The following is a 20,485-nucleotide window of genomic DNA, read 5'->3' as shown; positions in this document are numbered from 1 at the left end:
TCAAACCTGGGTCTTCCAGGTCCTAGCCCCCAAACTCTAACCACAGCACCACATTGGCTTCTTTTGTGCTGTTTGTGGGGATGAAGCCGCTGCCATTGACTGACTCCACTGGCATAGTGGCTTGGGATGCTTGTTCAAATGAGCAGAGAGGCACAGCAGTTTGCAGTCCAGATTCCATGAAAGAAGGGAATGCTATCAATTTAGTGGCATTAATACTTCACACAGTAGAAGGCTGAGGCAGGATTGCCAACCCTGAGTTGGGAAATTTCTGGAGATTTAGAGATGCAGCCTGGGAATGGCAGAGTTCAGGGATGTGACGCCAGAGTCCACTCCCTGAAGCGGCCATTTCCCAGGGGCAACTGATTTCTGTAATCTGGAGATAAGCTGTAATTCAGTGCTCACCTGGAGAAGACAACCCTAGGCTGAGGACAAGTAACGGTTGGAAGTGGCAGGGGAGCCAAAGAAAGAGGGATTTGAAGGATAGGTAGGTGAAGAATGAGGCTTGAGCACAAAGTGCTGTGGAGATACAAAACTGAGGCAAGAATGGGCTAACCAGTTCAAAGTGCTAGCTTTGACCTTGAAAGCTGTAAGTGGTCTGGGCCTAGGATGTTCTAAGGAATAACTTTTGCTCTATGAACCTACTTACCTTTAAGATCTTTTCCAGAGGCCCTACTAGATTTACCACACAGTAAATCTAGTAGTAAATCTTCCACACAGTAGTAAATCTACCACACAGGCCCTACAGATTTACCACACAGGCTCCAAAGCTGTGGAACATCCTCATCAGGGAAATCTGTTTGGTTCCTTCCTTCCCTGTTTGTAGGCCACCACCAAGTCAAAGCAGTTCCCTTGAGATGTTCAGATTGTTTTATTTTGCAGTATGTTGTTACCACTATTGACTTTCAGGTCTGACCAGCGTTGCAAGTTTCCTACTTTCATTTATTACTTGTCACGTCTTTACAAATTTTTGTTAGCCTCTTTGGAAAAGGTGGAAAAGAAATATTAAAAAAAAAATAGTGGAGGCACTGAAAAAAACCCAAGGAAGCAATGAATGATGGGGAGGGAGGGAGCAGGAGCATAAGGATCCTGATCTCAACTCAGGGTAGGTAAACGCAGTGAAACAAAGCTAGGACTAGACTGTAGGGCTGCCAGTTCCTCGGGGCGGGGGGGGGGGGGAACCCATGCTCCCAGCCTCTGCCCCCTGCCACCATTCACTTGGCTGGTGGGGGGGGAGGCCTGGGAAATGGGCCCAGGAGGCAAAAAACCTCCTGGACCAGTGTGCAGTGGGTGCATTGCCCACAGGCGTGACCACATCACTTCCTTAAGTGACATCATTGTGCCCAGCGATGGGCATGCTCCTGCACTTCACAGGGGCCCAAACTGGCTCCTATGAAGCATGCGCTCTCCTGGCGGGGCGTTATTATATCACTTCTGGAAGTGATGTCATTACGCCCCATCGGGAGCACACATGTACAACAAGATCCTCAAGGTAAGTATCAGGTCCCCCCTCCCACTGGAAGGGTAAGGGGACCTTGCAACCCTACTAGGCCAGGAAATTGGGAAACAAACACTTGAGGAAAAAATGACAAACCAAGGAAAGGCTCAAAGTTGGACTGTGTGTTATGAGCTGGGAAATAAGGTCATATAGGACTGCTAGAACTAGAGGTGATTCCCTGACAAGGAATTCAACCAGTTGTGGTTTCTGCTGTAATTGGAGCTCGGTGATCTGGCAACATTAAGAGGGAAACAATGGCTGAGAAACAACAGGTAATTGGGGTAGTGGTGGTGAAGGTTACCAGCTCTGGGTTGGGAAACTCCTGGTGATTAGGGGGTGTAGCCTGGGGAGGGCAGAATTTAGGGAGGGGAGGGAGCTTGGCAAGGGTGGAATGCCATTCAGTTCCCCCTCTAAAGCTGCCTCCCCCCCCCCCCCCGGGCACTGATCTCTGAGATGTAATTGCAAGGAATCTCCAGGCCCCACCTGGAGGCAGGCAGCAGTAGGGGGCATGAAATTTACATTCATTCAAACCAAGCAATTCTTTGTATGCAGGCATCTAGTATATTTCCAAATACTTGCATTCGTACACCAGTATTTGAAAAGTTTTTCCAAATAAATTAGATGCATCTTTCTTTCATATCAAAAGTTGTAAGAAATCAGTGGTTTATCTTATTAAAATGGATTAGACGGGCCCATCAATGGATGCTAGCCATGATGCTTAAAGGAAACTCCCCCATTCAGAGGCAATAAACCTCTGAATACCAGTTCCAGGAGGCAACATCAGTGGAAGGCCTTGGACTCTATGCCCTGTTTGCTGGCCTTCCAGGACAGCTGGTTGGCCACTGGGTGAAGGAGGATGCTGGAGTAGATGGACCACTGGTCTGTTTTCAGAACATTCATACTCAAGCTATCTTGAAAAACACCTGTCCTAAAAGTGCTGAAAATCAAGGCAGCATTGGGCAAGGCTTCTCTGCTTCCAGAAAATAATGAAATCAGTTGTATCCTTTGCTGCCTGCGCTGCCTGTCCACCTCTTTGTCTGCTATCTTTTCATTGTGCAGCCTTCTGTGTCTCCCCAGGGCCTATCTCCACTAAAACTTTTGCATCACCCCCTCCCTCCAATTGCACCCATAAATGTTGCAATACATTCATAGTCTCCATTTTTATGAAAGGCTAACTTGAAGTATTATCAGTTTCCCTCTATCTTTGTCCTCCCTGGTATAAGTGATTGTCTTCCTACTTGGTTTTGTGGCTATTCAAATATTTGATGATGCCTATCTCATGCACATATCATTCATAAAGCCATTAGCAGCTAGCAACTGTTTTTCTGAGCTCCGAAATGGAGTCTCAAAGAGGGGTTGAATGTACATGCTCCAACTCAGACAGTGTATTTCTCTTGTCCTCTTCTGTTTTATATTATCTGATTCCTCCCATGTTTCTCCCATTCCCTGCTGTGCCTGAATGTGGACATGAAGGCCATTCTATCTGGCTTAATTGCAACACAGATGTAGCACCCAGGGCAAAACTATGCATGGTGCACAATTCTTGGAATTTTGATTGTAGCGACAGAGATAGTGATTGACCAGCCCAATGGAGGGGGGACTGCTTAACCGCCGTCCTGTTTTCCAGGCAAAAACCACATCCCCCAACCTGTTCTATTTGCACCGAGGGAATAAAATACGCACACCTATATGTTTTTTCCATTGGGATAAAAGTAGAATACGGTGTCGGTTCCACCTTTTCTTGGAAAGCAGTGCAAAAGAGTTAGCTCCTCTCCTCCCATGCCCATTTATTTAACTATTTTACTTCATATATACTCTGCCTTTCTCTCCAATGGGAACCCAAAGCAGCTTACATTGTTCTTGCCTGCATTTCATCATCACAACAACCCTCTGAGGTAGGTTAGGTTAAGGGGCTGTGACTGGCCCAATGTCCTCCATTGAGCTTGCAGAGCAGAGTAGGGATTCGAACCTGGGTCTTCCAGATCCTAGTCCAACACCCATGGTGAAAATTGGTTTTAAAAAACTCTTCAGGAAAATAGTTATAGAGCTACATGTAATTCTGCCCTCATTGCAATGGTCAACATGTGTCTTAGCTACAGCACGTCAAGTTAGGGGTGGGAGCTGAGCCCTTTTCAGGCATTACATTTCAGGCAGCCCTATCTCACACACTGCGAGGGCTTGGTATGAAAGGATATCACCCTCTTAGTATGCACAATCTCCATTTTGTCTGAAAAGGAAAACACATACATATTCCAGCCATGTAAGTGCTACCCAGTATGCAGAATAGGAGTGCCAGAAATATGCCTGAGATGGCCTATCATCAGGTGTTTCTCCATGCAAAACACTTCCCTGCACAGCAACCCGGTATGTCAAGAGGAAGGCTAGGCTGGAAATCTGATTTCTGTGCATGGGGGTGGAGGCCGGGGGCGGCGGGGGGGAGAGATGTTCTGGAATCTAAAGTGATGCAGCCCCGACACAGACCCACCATCTGAGTGAAAACTAAGCTTCAGGCTGGACCGGCATCATCCAAAGTGGAGTAGAGAAGGAGGGGCTTGGTTTATTCAAAAATCTGAATCAAGAGGCCTGGTGTGTAATTATGCTGTGAAATGCCTCTGCAAACACTAACTGCGTATTTATTTGGAAAATGTGCTTGCCACCTCTCCAGTCCTGCTTGAGGAGGCACACAACAATAAAACAAAATCAAGCAAGTGCGAAAACAATAAAAACAAACCACACCAATAATATACATACCAATAAAAATTCAAGTAAATAAGAAATCATGCCAGTAAAAACAATCCAGGGCATTACAGCACACAAAGTGGCAGAATCTAAAATGGTGTTGATAAAACCATCCTCAAAGTGAAAAAAGATAATAGTCCAGGTAAAAAGATACATCCAGGTAAGTCCAGATAATAAAAAAGATAATAGTCCAGGTAAAAAATGTTTTGGCCTGGCCCTAAAGGAAAATAAGGTAGGTAACAAGTGAGCCTCAAAGGGGAGGGCATTCCAAAGGCAGGGTGCCACCACTGAACAAGCCCTGTCTCTGGTTGCCACCTGCCTTACATTTGCAGGCATAGAGAAGAGGATGTCAACTGGCATGCTGGATAATACACGAGGGGGAGGTACTTCAAGTCCCCCAGGGTCCAAGTCATTAGGTATGAATTAGCATTCTGAATTGTGCATGGAAACAGATGGGCAACCAATGCATATTTTTCAACATGGAGTAATATGATCCCTGTATCCTGCCCTCTGATAATAGCCAGGCTGCTACATTCTGGACCAATTGAAGTTTCCTGACCATTTTCGAAGGCTGCCCCTCATAAAATACATCACAGTAATCTAACCACCCCATAACAAAAGTCTGCCAAGAAAACATCGTGATGCGACATCCCCCCCATGGGTCAGTAATGACTTGGTGCTTCCGCAGGGGACTACCTTTACCTTTACCTTTAACCTGGATGTGATCAGAACATGGATCAAGGTAGCCAGATCACACTTTTTGAGGAAGAGTTGTAGCTGGTTATCAGCCAAAGCTGACGAAAGGTGCAGGAAACCCGAGCCTCCAACCATATGCCCAGGATCCAGCAACACTACCAAGCTGTGAACCTGCTCCTTGGGGGGTGGGAGTGAATGTAACTTCCTCTAGGACAGGCTGACTCCTCAGTCCTTGAGCTGTGTAGTCATAAGTCTTATCAGGACTGTTTCCCTACAGTCTAAAAATAGCAAGACAATCACAGAAGGCTTCCGGCTTCATCGCATAATTTTTGACACCATCCATTTACAAAATGGAGGCAGGCAGTGATGATGGCACTTTCGTGGCATTTTGTAAACGGACGACATCAAAGATCACATAAGGAAACCATCAGTCTTCTGTATCGTGCTATTTTTATACTGTGGGGAAACAGCCATAGACTGATCTTCAGTTTTTTGGCATTCATCCATCCCATTACGTTGTCCAGGCACCCGTTCAGGACTTCCACAGGCCCATCTTTCTCAGTTGTTAAGGAGATATAGACATGGGTGCCATCCACATATTGGTGGCACCTCACTCCAAATCCCTAGATGATTTCTTCCAGCAGTTTCAGGTTAAATTGCACTGGGGACAGGAAAGATCCCTGCAGGACTCCGTAGAATAAGTGTCAAGCAGCAGTCCCCATACTACCTTCTGAAATGGGTCAGCCAAATAAGAGTGTAATCACCAAAGCATGATGTCTCCCACAACTCAGTATCTCCAGAAGAATAGCACTTTCTTTCTTCTGCCTGTGAAAATATCCCAATTGTCTAACATGAAAAAACCCTTCACAGTAATGATGATTCCTTGAGGGCTAATAGATTTATTCTGGCTCAAGGTTTCTTGGACTACAGCCTACTTCATCAGATGCATATTCTCAGCTGCTAAGTATATACACAGAGGGGAAAATGTAAATGGTAATGTCAAAATGCAGTGACATTCAAAAAGTATAGTATGTGCCATTTCTCTGTTCAACAAACATATGTACATATACCTACCGACAGATGACAAGCTTCATGCATGTGATGAAGAGGGCTGTAGTCTAAAACGGTTAGTCTCTAAGGTGCCACAAGACTCCTTTTTGTCTTGACTGTAATGAACTAAGAAGACCACGTCTCTGGGAGTTGTTGTAACTTCTAACCCAGAGGCAGACATTCTCTGGCACATGAGCTGAACACGGAGCACTAGACTATTTTGCTTGACTCAGCAGCTCCATTGCTCCAGCATAGATGAGGCATGGAGAGGCAGAAGGGCAGACTGGAAGCCGTAAGGATCTTGAAGAAAGGTCCCCTGCCGTAGAGCAGCAATGGTTTAAAAATCGAATTTGGAGTGTGGTAGTGGCAAGTTTGAGGGTAAATTCTTCCACTGGTGCCCATTGCTAGGACCCTGCTCACAAAGCATCTTATTTATTAAAGAAAATATTTATATCCTGCCTTTCCTTGGGCTCAATGTGACCTACAAATTACAATTAAGTTTCAATTAAAAACAACAAAATAAAACTCCAGAGGACCACACCCCTCCCAAAGATCTTTGAGAACCAGGTGTTATACAAACATTATTTTCATCCATGGAATGTGAGTACTAAAAGTAAAAAAGCATGGAAATTCCAAAAGCAGCCTTATTTTCATCTCTTATCTCCATGCAAAACAGAGATCCATATACAATATACATATGTCCCCATGTCTCTCCTAACCAGTCATCTTCATAGTAGATTCTCCCCCTACCCCAGTTCTTGGGCCAAAAAGGATGCCTGTCCCTGCTCTAAGAGGAACACTGATCTTTGTTTACAACTCCTAATATATGATAAGACTACACACCATACCTATATTTTCATTTAAGAATCCTGGCAAATCTAATTTAATTTTTAGCTGGATGTGCTGTGTGTCAACTCAGAAGCAAGTCCCATTCAGTTCATGATGGGCCATGATGCAGCTTGATAATTTTAGACTCTGGTCTTAATGGTATGACATAGAACCAGGGAAGTTAGCCGTGTTAGTCTGTAGTAGCAAAATAGTAAAGAGTCCAGTAGCACCTTAAAGACTAACCAACTTTATTGTAGCATAAGCTTTCGAGAGCCACAGCTCTCCTCGTCTGATGCATCTGACGAAGAGACCTGTGGCTCTCGAAAGCTTATGCTACAATAAAGGCGTTTAGTCTTTAAGGTGCTCAATGGTATGACAGGCTCCCTCTTGAGATGGTGACGTGTATTTCCAATGCAGCCTGCTTTGGGGCTCCTCTGAACCTGTAGCCAGTGTCTTGGTCCACCCTAGTCCTTTGCTGAGAGCATCACTGTCAGTGGGACCCCTGCCAAGTGTATAGCCCAGCTTAAGCCCAAATCCAGGCTGCAGATCTATTATTACTGTTATTACTATTATTATTATGCCTTTGTTGCTGAGACCCAAGGTAGATTACACAGTGCAAGTGAAATACAACATAACCAACAGCTATGGCATTTACTGAACAAAATACAATCATGAGCAACAGTTAGAACATGCAGTGAGTAGATACAATAGGGAATGGTGGCAGAAAATTTACGCATAAAGCCAAGGATAGACATGATTTATGGTCACTGTGGCACTGAATCTCATTGATTCCAGAGGGGGAAAGACAAATCTTCTCGTAGCCAACTACTTTGCAGATCATCTATGATAAAGGCACAGCTAAATATAAAACACTTAGCTGTTGGGGTGCTGTTGGTTTTTCCCACAGTTGACAGACCACATTTCTCTAAGGCAAAACGTAATGCAGAGAGAGCATTATGCATTTATTACTCATATAAGAGTACCTACGTATAGAAAAGGATGTGCATATTGAAGAAAATGCAGCTCTTTTCTGGAAACAAGGGCACTTCTATGCTGCCACACCACAAGCGTATTCCCAGTTCTCCCAGGAAAAGCACCACCCCTCGCCCCTCTTTCATATTATTAAAAAACAACAACCCTCCAACTGTCTCGCGAGAACCCGGGAAAGGCGTCCTCTCCCCCACCCCCCGCATTCCAGCAGGAGACTGGCGGGGCGGAGCGCACGAGGTAGCGTGTCGATTATGACGCCACTGAATGGAACGCGGCGCAGGGCGGATGGAATCGCCGGGGGGGGGGTGCCTTCCCCTCCCATCGAAGGCAGGAGGCGTGTTAGCCTCCTGTCTTCCCTTTAGGGGGCTAATGGTGAAAAGGTGCAGTTGAAAGCATTTGAACAGTATGATACTGAAAGAACCGGAGTGGGGCTCTCTGACTGGCAAAATGCCAGCGTGTGCGTATCCTAAGGAAATTGCAACGTGCCTTTCTTAGCACCCGTATGGGTGAGAGCCTTTTGAGTCCAGCTTGTTGCTTCAGGCGATCGTCCTGGATTAAGGCCCCGTTATGCGTCTACACATGCACCTCTCCCGGAAAGCATGAGGCTGGGCTGGGGGCTTCTTCGCAAAAGCCCTCGCTGGCCAGCGCCCTCCCTCCCCAGCCTCTCTTGAGGTATTTGTGGCTCATTCAAGGCGGCGCGGCTTCCCCAGCCCCGTGGTCGCTAGAGGGAGGTGTGGGATAGAGAGAGAGCGGGAGGAGACGCAGGCCAGGAAAGCGGCCGCTGCCGGAGGAAGAGAGGGCAGGAAGGAGCAGCCCGCCCAGCCGCTCCGCTCCCTCCAGCTTCTTGGGTGGAAGCGGGAAGCCGCGGCGCCGTTCGTCCAAGCGCCTCCCCTGAAACTTCGCCTCCCCTGGGAAGGTGGAAGCCGTCGGGGAAGGAGGACGGCTAATCCGGTTCGGGAAGAGAAGACCGACCCGTCCTCGCCTCCTCCTCGCCGGTCTCTCTTCTCCAGGGAACCGCAGTCCCGGCCGCCGTCGCTTGCTTTTGGTTTCCCTTTTGGATGACTCCTGCTCGGTCGGGAGGAGCGCGAAAAGGAGGGGAAGGGCGACGGTCGGAGGAGAAGCCCGCCTCTCCCCCGAAGCCAGCGGGAGAAGTCAGAGGCAGCCCGGAGGGAGCGTGACTGGGACGCGCCCGGAGGAGGAGAAGCGCCTTCGCCCTCCCTCGCGCCGCCTCCCGCGCCCGCTTTTCCTCCTTCCCTGCCTGCCAGGCGCCAGCAGCAGCAGCAGCGAGCCGGGCTCATGATGGCTTCGACCACCACCTGCACCAGGTTCACCGACGAGTACCAGCTCTTCGAGGAGCTGGGCAAGTAAGTGCCGCCAGGACGGGGCAGCCTCGGGGGCCGGGCCGGGATTGGGGGTCGCGTTCAGGGGCTTCGGGGTGGGTGGGGGACTCTCTGACAGCTGCGAGGGGCGCGGGCGCGGGGCGGGAGAGGTGCCCGCAGCTGAGCTCTGTCCTCGGGGAGACCTTGGCAGCGGGGCCGGGCGTCGCTAATCGGCTTGCCGCGGGATCTTCGGGGAGGGCTTGAACTGGGGAAAGGGTCAGCAGTCTGCTCGGATCCAGCGGGAGGACAGTTGCACATGATGTGTCTTCAAGGAGACAGAGCTGTCTTCCGCCTCCCCTCTCCTGTTTTGCATGCGCTCTCCCGCAAAGCCTCCCGCAATTCGGTGCCACCTTTTTCGCGGCTGGAAGTTCACCTGGGCTTGTCTGTGTCTCTGAATAACACCTTGCACTTTTCCTCTGCGACCTGAACCCGAGCTCCCCCGCCCCGGCGCTGTTGTTTATGAAAAACTGCCCTGGCTCTCTCCATCTCGCCTGTATCAGTCTCCTTGGTTGGATCAACAGAATCTGGGCAAGGGTATTCCCTCCACCCTTCTGGCCCCTGCTTTGGCTGGAGGGGCCAGGGAAGGGGAGAGAACCAAATGTGACGACTTGTGCCCCTGGGCAGCGTGGGTGGCTCTCATTTTAATGTGGTCCGGTAAATCAGCAACCCAAATCTGCCAGTGTGGAGACGGCAACTGTAACTTAAGTCTTCAGAAACGTAATGGGCTTATTGTTATGCGCCTGGAGTGCTTAGAATTCAATTGACTGCCTTGGCTCTTGATTTCCCTTTTATTTGCACCTCCTTCCCCAGTAAATGCGGTGAATTCAGCACTGTGTAATTTTGTTATATAAATGAATTGAAAACGCTTGACCGGATGGCAGGAGTAGTATTAACATGGGGAACGTGTGGCAAAGAACAGTCTTATTCTAGTGCTTTTTTTCTGCAGGAGAATAGCACATGAATGCTGTCATACAGAATTGTGGCTATTAAGATTTATTGCATCCTTGGCACTCTAGTGAGACTTGAGTGTTTATGCTTAAATAAACACCAAGTGCCATGTTTACAGGGCAAGAGGAGGGGGCTTCTCCCCAAAATCTTTTCTCTCTTTTTGTGCATTCCATCTTAATGAGATATATTCACACAACATCCTTTTTCTCCGAGTCAGAGAAATGTGGGGGGAAATACCTTACACGATTTTGGCGTATTAAAGCTGTCACTTATAATTAGATGTACATTTCTGTAGTGTAATGACATGGCTGATGCTTACAATTTTAAATACTGTTTACTGTCACCGTCCGTCACATTAAGGCTGATTGCTGTGTCGTGTTCATACTCCTGCTTCCTGAATTGATCCTCCCTGGATTGGTTAATACCACTCAAAATTACCAGACCATTTCTTCAGGACTACAAACTGATGTGTCTCTGTTTATTGGCTTACAGGGGAGCATTCTCAGTGGTGAGAAGATGTATGAAAATCACTACAGGACAAGAATATGCTGCCAAAATTATCAACACTAAAAAGCTGTCAGCAAGGGGTGGGTATCAATTAATCTGGAATATTTTCAGTAATTTGTAATATGCAAGTATATTGACTAGATGCATGCAGAAACTGAGCCCTCCCCCTTTTTTTTTTATTCTCTGTGTTTGTCAGGCCAAATTTCACTTCATCTGTATATGAAAGTGATTCGGTTGCTTGTAATGCTAGTTACAGGTTCTGTGTGTTATGTTATTATTTAGACTTCTCTTCCTGTGTTGCTTAGTTAATAGCTTGCTGTACTATTTTGTTAAAAAAATACAAATATTTGTGAACTTAAAACAAATGCCAGATGGTTGCGTGTGTGTGCAGACCACATTTTTCACATGATACTGGCTAGATTGCCTGCAGTGTTAGTTAGATATACTGTTTTGACCTGTAATGTAGGCTTAAAATGAACCCTGTTATTTTGAGGAAATGCAGGGGTTTTTTTCCGTTGTAGCTTTTACAGGAGAAAAGTAGGTCAAATCTTAATTGAATCACTCTTTTCTATTGTATTTACACATGAATTTAATTCACTGTGGCATATTTAACTGAGAAAAAACCCTTGAGAGAAAAATGACCTGGTTCCCTAACATTTTGGTTGAAAGTGGTCAGCTGATCACATTCTATGAGCCAAGCAGCCATGTTGAAAACAAGTATTTTCGCCTCTCTTGTGGAGAGCCTATTACCTCAGACTACTTATCTCACAGTGATTATATATCTGTTTTATGCCAGGGGTGTTTGGAAGGGCTTGGTTTGCTTCTGCTGAGGGAACTTCCTAGAAATGAATGGGACTTACACAAGAGTAAGCTTTTGTCTCATTTCAGTGTCGCGTGTGCTGCAGAAATTCCTGGTGGATTATATCCTATATATACACATACACCTTTTTTTCTATTTGGACTAATGAAAATGGGCCTTATGGTGGCACATTCTCAGTAAATCCACACTGAAGTGCTTGTAGGAGGATGCTAAGGATTAAGGATTATTCTCTGTTAACATCTGTACTTTGATGTTAATTTCAGGCCTTTTTGTGAGCATGGGAATTACTGAAACTGATTGTTCATGTGAAAATCTTTTATGTATGTTCTGGTTTTGCCTTTTAAATAGCAGGGGCAACTAGGAGTGAGCATTTGCTGGTTTGAATTTATGTATTTTATGAGCTAGCTTTATGACCGTTATCTTGGTATCTTTAACCTGTCATGCAGCTGTGTGGAGAACAGGATTCTCATGCCGCTGTCCAGTCTGTTCCTAAATATATTTGCTCGGGAATACGTTCCACTGAATTACACAGAGTTTCTCGCCTGATCCCTTGTGTGCTTACTGAGAAGTAACTCCTCTGTATTCAATAGGTTGCATTTCCAAGCAATTATGTATAATATATCCACTTTTTCCTAATTTTTGTGTCAGGTTTTTTTTGGAGGAGGGGTGCTTTGATACTAAGTTTTTAATCTCTGTCATTTTTAGTTGTGTATGGCTATGGTGTCTCTGTGTGTGCACTTGTTTTTCCTGTACTAGACAAAACTGAAGTGATTCAGAGCATTTTAACTTAAGCTACTCAGTTAATTTGTGTTTAAGGCATTTTGTTAATCCCCAGTATATGCACATATTAAGGCAAATGTTTTTCAAAAAACTTCAGAATTTGCTGCACCAAAATAGTCATACGTATGCTATTATAATTACGGTATGGAACCCTTCTTGTAGTCTGTTTTCTGTACTTATTACATTGTAACAGTAAGGATTTTACAGTACATTTTGAAGGTTGCTTAAACACTTGGAACACTTGTTGGTATATTGATTGCACAGGTAAACCTTATTTCCTTCTTTATACTCCAGTTTTGTCCCAATGGGGACTTAAATTAACTTACAGCGTTATCTCATTTTATCCTCACAACCTTATGAAGTAGGTTAGGCTGAGACAGAGTGATTGGCCAAAGGTCTCCCAGCAAATTTCAGTGGCATAGTGTGGATTTGAACCTCCCAGATCTTAGTTTGGCACTGTAACCACTATAAAATACTGCCTCTACGAGCTACTCAGGACTATTTGATTAACAGTTCTGTGTAACCCAAAAGCGTACATATGCCATCATGGAAAACACTGACCTTTATTTTATAAATTTATGAAGTAAATCAGAACTGTTAACTGATTATTGCATTTAATATAGTGCCTGAACCAGTTTTTTTCCTTGGTTCTTTTTTTAGCAACTCAGATAATTTGAGTTTCAGTCTTTTATTAATACACAGTATATATACACATCAGTGTAATAACTTCTTAAAAATCTTTTTGAGATGGGGTAAGCAGACATTTACCCACTAATCAAAAGGTTGCTACTGTACCATACAGAAAGTTTTACAATACTGCTCATTTTGTTCCAGTCCTTTCTTAATCCTGCTCCCCCCCTCCCCTTCACACTGCTGAAAATAAATAAAAAATGTCCTTGTGCTATCCACAATATTTCCATTTTTTTGCCACTTCAGACCTCATCAGTGTAAATTTAAAGTTATGCGTGTTTTTTGCCTCAGTGTTCATCATTTTTACACTTAACTTGTGCTAAACTTAATTCCCCTGCATCCCCCATATTTTAACTGAGCCAATCCAGTGTATAACACTTTGTTAAAGGATTTGATTGTGAAGACAAAAAACCCAAACAACTATAGCTTTGTCAGGCACTAGGAATGCACATTTTCTGGCCCACACCAAGGGAAAAAGGGAGTCAGAAGGATAGATGTAGAACAGGGAGGGTGGATGGGGAAGAAAGGAGAAAAATGGAGATGCATACAATATAATACATGACAGTGAGAGGGTAAAGTACATTTCAGGTGTATTATGTGCGCCGTACTGTGATGTTTTAATATAATGAAATTGCTACCATTGGTTTTTTTTAAAATGTATATTATGCTGGGCTTCGCTCTGAGGCCACTTGCAGGGACAGCAGACTAAAAATCTAATAAAATAAAATAATAAATAATAATAATTGTCAGTGGGTGAGAGAAAAGAAATGGGACAAGTTATGATAATACATGTTTGGTTCAGATGCTTGTCCTTTACTAACACGTTTGGGAGCTGTGTGTTTATTTTAATCTCCTGCATGCCCCATTCAAAAGAGATATGAAACTGAAAATAATATGCATTAGATTTTATGTGCAATGTTTGTCACACAGAGAATAGTCTGTGCCATCTCTTCAAAATAAGCTCACATGGGTCCATCATGAAGTAGACAAGAGTTCAGTGTCTGGAACTCTGTACCCCTTGAATGAAGGCTGAGATAACACACATCAATTAAATAAACTGCCCTGACAGATGTCAAATGTACGTCCTGTGGTATGATTTCCTCAAATGGAAGGTACGGCTCGGCTCCACACAATGCAGTGAGGAAACTGCAATATTCTGTTTGATCAGTGATGGCTCATTCATACGTAGAAGTTATTGCTGGGTCTTGAAAATGATAAATATGCATGAGTGAACCAATCTTGAAACGTTGTGAGCATAAGCTGTTACAAAGGGGTGAAGGAGCTGTGCTTGCACTCTCGTTTGCAAAAAAAATGAGGGCTGCTTCTGCCTTTTTCAGCACCATTTTAAAACCGACACATGATGGCTTTTTCTTTCTGGAGCACAGTATCAGTAAAAGCTCCTTGGTCTTGCTAGAGTGATTTCAGTGATTCTAGAACTGTGTTTTTCTTTATAGGCAAGGCATTTTTAAGAAAGGAAGGGAATAAAATTTGTAACTTGTTTTTTGGTATCCTAAGGGCATACTTTCTCTGTCTCTGGATGGTTAGAGGCTACTGTAGGAATCATAAGGGCAAATCAAGGCACTCTAGCTCTGTTCTTCCATAGGTGGTCTTATTTTACTTGCAGATTTCAGGTGTTGTTTTTATAATCTTGGCAGCACCTAGGCGTTTACAGTTTTATACATTTGCTCAAGCATTTGAGCGCACAATCCTCAAGTGTAAAATGTTACTGAGCAGACAAGCTGTCTCTCTACATCTATACACTTTCTTGGATTTGTTTCCAGTTGTTGCTAAATAATACAACACGATGTTCCCAGAATATTCCTACTACTGTTTAATTCATAATTTAAAGGTAATGTATAGAACACTCTGTCATGAAACACAGTAGGTGACCTTGGTCCAGTCATTCTGTCTTGGCCTAACGTACGTCACTGTGCTGCTGTGAGGAGAAAAGGGGGGACACAGCTCTAAGCTCCTCAGGGGACAGGCAGGGTAAAAATGTGCTAAATAAATAAAGAATGGGCTTTGTAAAAAGCTGTGACTCACAAAAGCTCATGCTAGAAAAACTGTTGTTAGTCTTTAAGGTGCTGCTAGACTGCTTGATTTTGTAAAAACAACATCTTAAATAAGCATATATCTAAGATAACAGCTCATTGCAGAATGTTTCTATGGTACTTACTGATTTCTTTTTTTTTAATTTTTTTTATTTTTAATATCTAAAACAAAAACCTACAAAAAAAACTACAGAAGTACTAGGAAAGGGGAAAAGGGAAAGAAGAAAGAAAAGGGGAAGGAGGGCTGGAAAAGGAGGGGAGGTTACATACAAACAATAAACACTACACTACAATGTTTTCCCTTCATACTGCCATAGTTAAAAATTTAAACCTTCATAAAGTAATGATGGAGTGGTAGACCTTGCAAAATACAAAATACAACCCATATTAAATTTTCTTCTTCCCCACCCTGGGCCTCGGACACAGTTCTCTCTGAGCAGCTACAGCCACTGCGCTCACTGCCTCCCCCCTCCCTTCAGGCTTCGAGTCTTCTTCATTTTGCATGGTATCTTGCCCGAATTCTTGATTTTTGTCCACAAAATCCCTTAGCTGATCCTCTGAGTTTATCTTGTAGGCTTGATCTTTATAATTAAACCAAATTCCTTCCGGAAATAGCCATTTATACTTTATCCCTCGTTCCCTCAGGAGAGCTGCGAGCTTTTTGTACTTAAATCTTCTTTTCCGAACTAGAAATGGAACGTCCTTCAGTATCTTGACTTTATTTCCCAGAAAGTCCAAGTCCGCATTATATGAGTTAAATAGGATAGTGTCTCGGACCTTCCTAGATGAAAACTCAATAAAAATCTCGTGAGGCAGCTGCTGCTTCATTGCATATTTTGAGGAAGCCCGACGGACTTCCAAAATGGCGCTTTTTACCTCTTCCTTAGTTGCCCTCGCGGGTGACGCCAATAATTCCGAGGCAAGCTCCCTTAGATCCTCGTTTTCCTCCTCTTTAACATTCTGGAGACGCAAAACAGTCTGTGTTCGTTCCACTTGCAGCCCGATCAGCTGGTTTTCCACCAGCTTTAGCTCCTTGTTCGTTGCTCTCTGGAGTGACGCATTTTCCCGAGCAGACTTCTCTGCCCCCCCCCCACTGCTTCCTTAATGGCTTTCACATCGCTCTCAATTAAGCCCACCCTTTGATCTGTTTCATTCAGCTTGTCAACAAAGGGTTTTATGGCTTCAGTGACCGACCTTTTCACCAATTCCTCGAGCGACTCCGCTTTTCCCTGCAGGGCAGCCGAAATTGACTTGCCCAAAGCGGGACTCTGCTTTTTCGCTGCCATTTTAGGGGGGGGGGACCGCCAACCTTCTGAAACTCAGCGAGGGGGAAGAAATCCGAGTCTTCTTAACTTCAGATCCCACCACTCCTTTGCATACGCTTGTAATAACAGAAGGGATTCGCTTACTTGCAGGCTTCCGCCTAGTCCTGTTCTTTGCTGTTTTCCGTGGCCCGGCAGCACGCAAGGTGCCGCGCACGTCTGCCAGCCTCCATGGGGACAAACGGGCAATTTACCCCCTGCCTCGATTTGCCAGAGGGCTCTTCCCGCAGCGTCCCGGACCCTGACTCCCTCCCTGGGAGTCCTGGGGGCTAATCTTTGCAGATCAGCCGCCCGGTCAGGCTGCTCGGACGTTTCCTCTCGGACCTGCGAAGAGGAGCGTCCGACATGGCTGCGAAAACGAAACCGAATCCCCGGTACTTACTGATTTCTTGATTGATTTAAAAAAAATCCCCACCCTTCTTTCAAAAAACTGAGGGCAGAATACATGGCTCTCCTAGTTTATTCTCACAACAGTCCTGTGATGATAGGTAAGGTGGAGGGTGAGTAATTGGCCCAAAGTCACTCAGCAAGTTTCATGGACAAGTGGGGATTTGAACTTGGGCTTCCCTGGTCTCATAATAACAACAACAACAACATTCGATTTATATACCGTCCTTCAGGACAACTGAATACCCACTCAGAGTGGTTTACAAAGTATGCCATTATTATCCCCACAACAGAACACCCTCTGAGGTGGGTGGGGCTGAGAGAGCTCCGGAGAACTGTGACTGACTCAAGGTCACCCAGCTGGCTTCAAGTGGAGGAGTGGGGAATCAAACCCGGCTCTCCAGATTAGAGTCCCACACTCTTAACCGCTACACCAAACTGGCTGCTGACACTGTAGCCTAGACACCACACTGGCTTCTGCATTAAAAATGTTCAGCCTTATCTCTCCTCCCAATTTCCCCACCTCTATCCCCCTTGCCCCACTTCTTTCTTACCTCCTCTGTTTCACTTCAGCCTTAGGAAAGACACACCTTTGAAGGAAAGCAGCTGAAAACTATCCCAACAGAATAGATAAGAAGGAGAAGTGGGAAGGAGGGATATTTGAGGATTGTATCTGGGACTGTGGGTGGGGTGGTAAGTAGGCACTACTCCCAAATAACAACTTGTTGTGGAATATGTTGTTCTACTGATTCCCCGAATGATTTGTTTCCCACTGTCTGAGCCTGATCTCATCAGATCTCAAAAGCTAAGCAGGGTCAGCCTTGGTTAGTAATTGGATGGGAGACCTCCACCGAAGACCAGGGTTGCAGAGACAGGCAATGGCAAACCACCTCTGTTAGACTCTTGCCATGAAAACCCTGCCAGGGGTCACCATAAGTCAGCTATGACTTGGTCACTCTCCACCACCATTTTTAGAGGAAGAGAGCTGTCGGGTTCAGCCCTGAAACTATCAGTATGCATTGTATCAGGCTTGGAGGAAGTCCACCACAGGTTGTACTTCCTGTGAGATCAAACTGAACACCTGCTGACAGCAGTTGAGGTTGCTCAGACAACTTGGGCCTTTTACCAATCCCTGGGGAGGAGGGGGAATGGGGCTTTGTTTAGGGAAAGCAAGTGGTACCTTCTGAGCTACAGGGACTCCCTGCCTGGCCAATTAAGAGTTAATAACAGCATGCTGCCTTCTAATGTGGAAAATATTCCATCTAGAATTGTCTGGGTGTTAATGTGAATTATGATTTATTTGGTGCCTCCATCCCTGCCCACTCTTCTTCCAAGGAGCTGAGGTGGATGGCACATGTGGTTCTCCCCTCCATTTTATTTTCACCACAGCCCTTTGAGACAGGATAAGCAGAGAAAGATCAACTGGCCCAAAATTACCCAGTACGTTTCATGACGAGTTGGGATTTGGGTTTGTGGCTCCCTGGTCCTAGTCCAGCACTGTAATCGTTACTCCATACACTCATGTAGTCACAGGTTGGTGACCTCAGTATAGAATATCGTCAGTGCTAGTAATGGTTTTCAGCTTTCCAAAAGCTCTTACAGCAAAGAAGCTTCCTTTCCATCTGTGCAAACAGACGGTGCGGAGCAGGATAGGTTTCTGTTCCAAAGATCCTACAGTTTAAATGTCAACAAGGAAATCAGACAAAGGACAACAAATGCTGTTGTTCACGTACACATCACTTAATTATGGAACAGAACTCATTCTCCAAAGCAGCTGTCCAGGGAAATACAGCTCTGTTCCCCGGGAGTTCCTGGAACAAGCTAGGATGAAGCAGAGAGGACATGTCCCGGGGCTGCCGACTGATAACTATTTACCTGAATAGGGTTGTGTGAGAGTAGAGTGCTCCCTTGCTCTGAAGAGTTTACAATCTCAGATTAGATATAACGAAGAGAGGGAAAAGGGGAAGGTGGGAGCAGGGATAAATAAGAAAAGATGATGTATTTGTTCTGATTACATATATAACAATTTCTCATTCATGTTACATAAAATGGCATGGAATTGCCTGTGAAGATAATACCAGTTCCTCTGCCATTATTCACTGGTACATTTAAGGGAAGTGAAGAGCCGTTAAAGACTGAATCGGAGGAGGGAGCGCTCCAAATAAAGTGCTTCCCTTTCACTTGCTGGAGCCAAGAGTGCTGTATTTTTCCTCAGAGGCCTTTTAGAGCTTGATGGTTTTACATTTTCTTTACTACTGTTACTTAATACATATTCTCGCCTGTCAGTGCCCAGCTTTCTTATTCGTTTTCAATTAAAGCAAAACAGCATCTTCATTACGCTTCCAAATCAAGCAGATCTGTGGAATGCAATCCTATCTTATTCATGAAGACAGGATTTACCTTATCCTGCAAGTCCTGGTCTTCCTGAAACGAAGACATTTGTGTGTTTTGGAAAGTATCATTAATTGCTGTCTGGGAGGGTTGCCATATCTAGCCTGGGAAATTCCTGGAGATTTAGGGGCAGTGCCTTTAGGGGAGAGAATTTGAGGAGGGATTTCACCTAGAATTTATGGTATACCATAGAGTTTGCCCTCTGAAGCTGCCATTTCCCCCAGGGGAAGTGATTGTTGTCATCTGAAGATCAGTTGTAATTCCAGCAGGCCTCACCTGGAGGTTGGCCGCCCTACTTGCTGACCTGCTCTTAGCTGGCCAGCCATGTTCTCAGGAATAATTGATCACAGTGATGCTGGCCTTGCATAGAATGTCTCCAAAACCTTGGAAGCAAGGCTGGGTTAAATATTTCAGTCTTTAGGAACCAGCCAAGCACTTTTAGGAATACATGTGGTGGTGTCAGTGTTGATTAACTTATAGCAGCTTGGGCCTGCAGAGGATGCAGCCCAAAGTATGCTGTGAGGTTTTCTGGCCAATGCAAGAGGTGTTTCTGCCAGTGGAAGAGCCTCTTGTGTCAGCAGAAGGCTCCTTCGGGTGGAGGAAAGCACCACCATTAATGGAACAGAGTTGTAGCATCTTACTATTTAGACTGACTGATTTTCAAGTAGTAGTAATCCATATTCCTGTCAGAATTGGAAATGAAAGCAGTGGATGTGCACAGGAGATTGTGGCTGTTGTCTAAGCTTGTCCAGTTAAATTTTATACTTGTTTCCCTTAGCTTGATGGACATCACGTTGGTCATCCTGAAGGGAAATCCTGGCCACCTGTTAATCTTGACACTTGAGAAGGAGGTCACCGGTCACTTTCTTGACTACTTTTGATCTGGGTACATTGGGACCTCTTCCTCACCCCTTAGCAGATACTCTCATCCCTTTAGTCCACAAGGCACATTTTCATCTATTAAGTTGGTAGTCTGGATAGAATAGAGAACTCCAACTGGAAATTCAATTTCCTGCCTTGGAATCTCATGAGATGGGATGACAAACTTTGATTCTGAATTCTTTATGTTCCCGTGGAGGTATGATATTTTGTGCCTGCAGGAAGCTTGGTTTTCAGAGCAGTCCTGTACAGTCCAGGGCTATTGTGCTTTCATTGTTCTAGCTGTTACAATTTGCGTAAAAGACCGAGGCGTCAGAGTCTTGCTAGCTTTTGCCTTGGGGGGACCTAAAGGTTGGTGCTTATTCCTTGTGATGTGGATGTGTAGATTATATTCAGGTTTTACTGATCCAAGGTCATCTTATCGGTACCTTTATTTGTATTAATGCTTTCAAAGAGCATAGAGAATCTCTGGGACAGGTTGAATATTCCTTTAGACAATCTGTCGTTCCTGAACTGTAATTCTCATTTTATCC

The 20,485-nt window shown here is 44.9% G+C and overlaps 1 protein-coding gene across 14 annotated transcripts in view; it reads left to right on the top strand.

Annotated features, from left to right (window-relative positions):
• The first annotated feature begins 8,614 nt into the window (after nt 1-8,614).
• The window catches only part of CAMK2D (calcium/calmodulin dependent protein kinase II delta), a 196,632-nt gene continuing 184,761 nt past the window's right edge, over nt 8,615-20,485 (top strand). For all 14 annotated transcript variants that reach the window (XM_054990284.1, XM_054990282.1, XM_054990279.1 and 11 more), the window contains exons 1-2: nt 8,615-9,162; nt 10,618-10,712. In XM_054990284.1, coding sequence (XP_054846259.1) covers nt 9,095-9,162; nt 10,618-10,712 — 163 coding nt within the window. In that variant the 5' untranslated portion in view covers nt 8,615-9,094. The remainder of the gene's footprint in view (nt 9,163-10,617; nt 10,713-20,485) is intronic.

The sequence above is a fragment of the Eublepharis macularius genome, chromosome 10 (assembly GCF_028583425.1).
Source record: "Eublepharis macularius isolate TG4126 chromosome 10, MPM_Emac_v1.0, whole genome shotgun sequence".
NCBI classification, from domain to species: Eukaryota; Metazoa; Chordata; class Lepidosauria; order Squamata; family Eublepharidae; genus Eublepharis; species Eublepharis macularius.
Note: the sequence above shows the minus strand (reverse complement) of the source record. Positions and strands in the feature narration are given on the sequence as shown.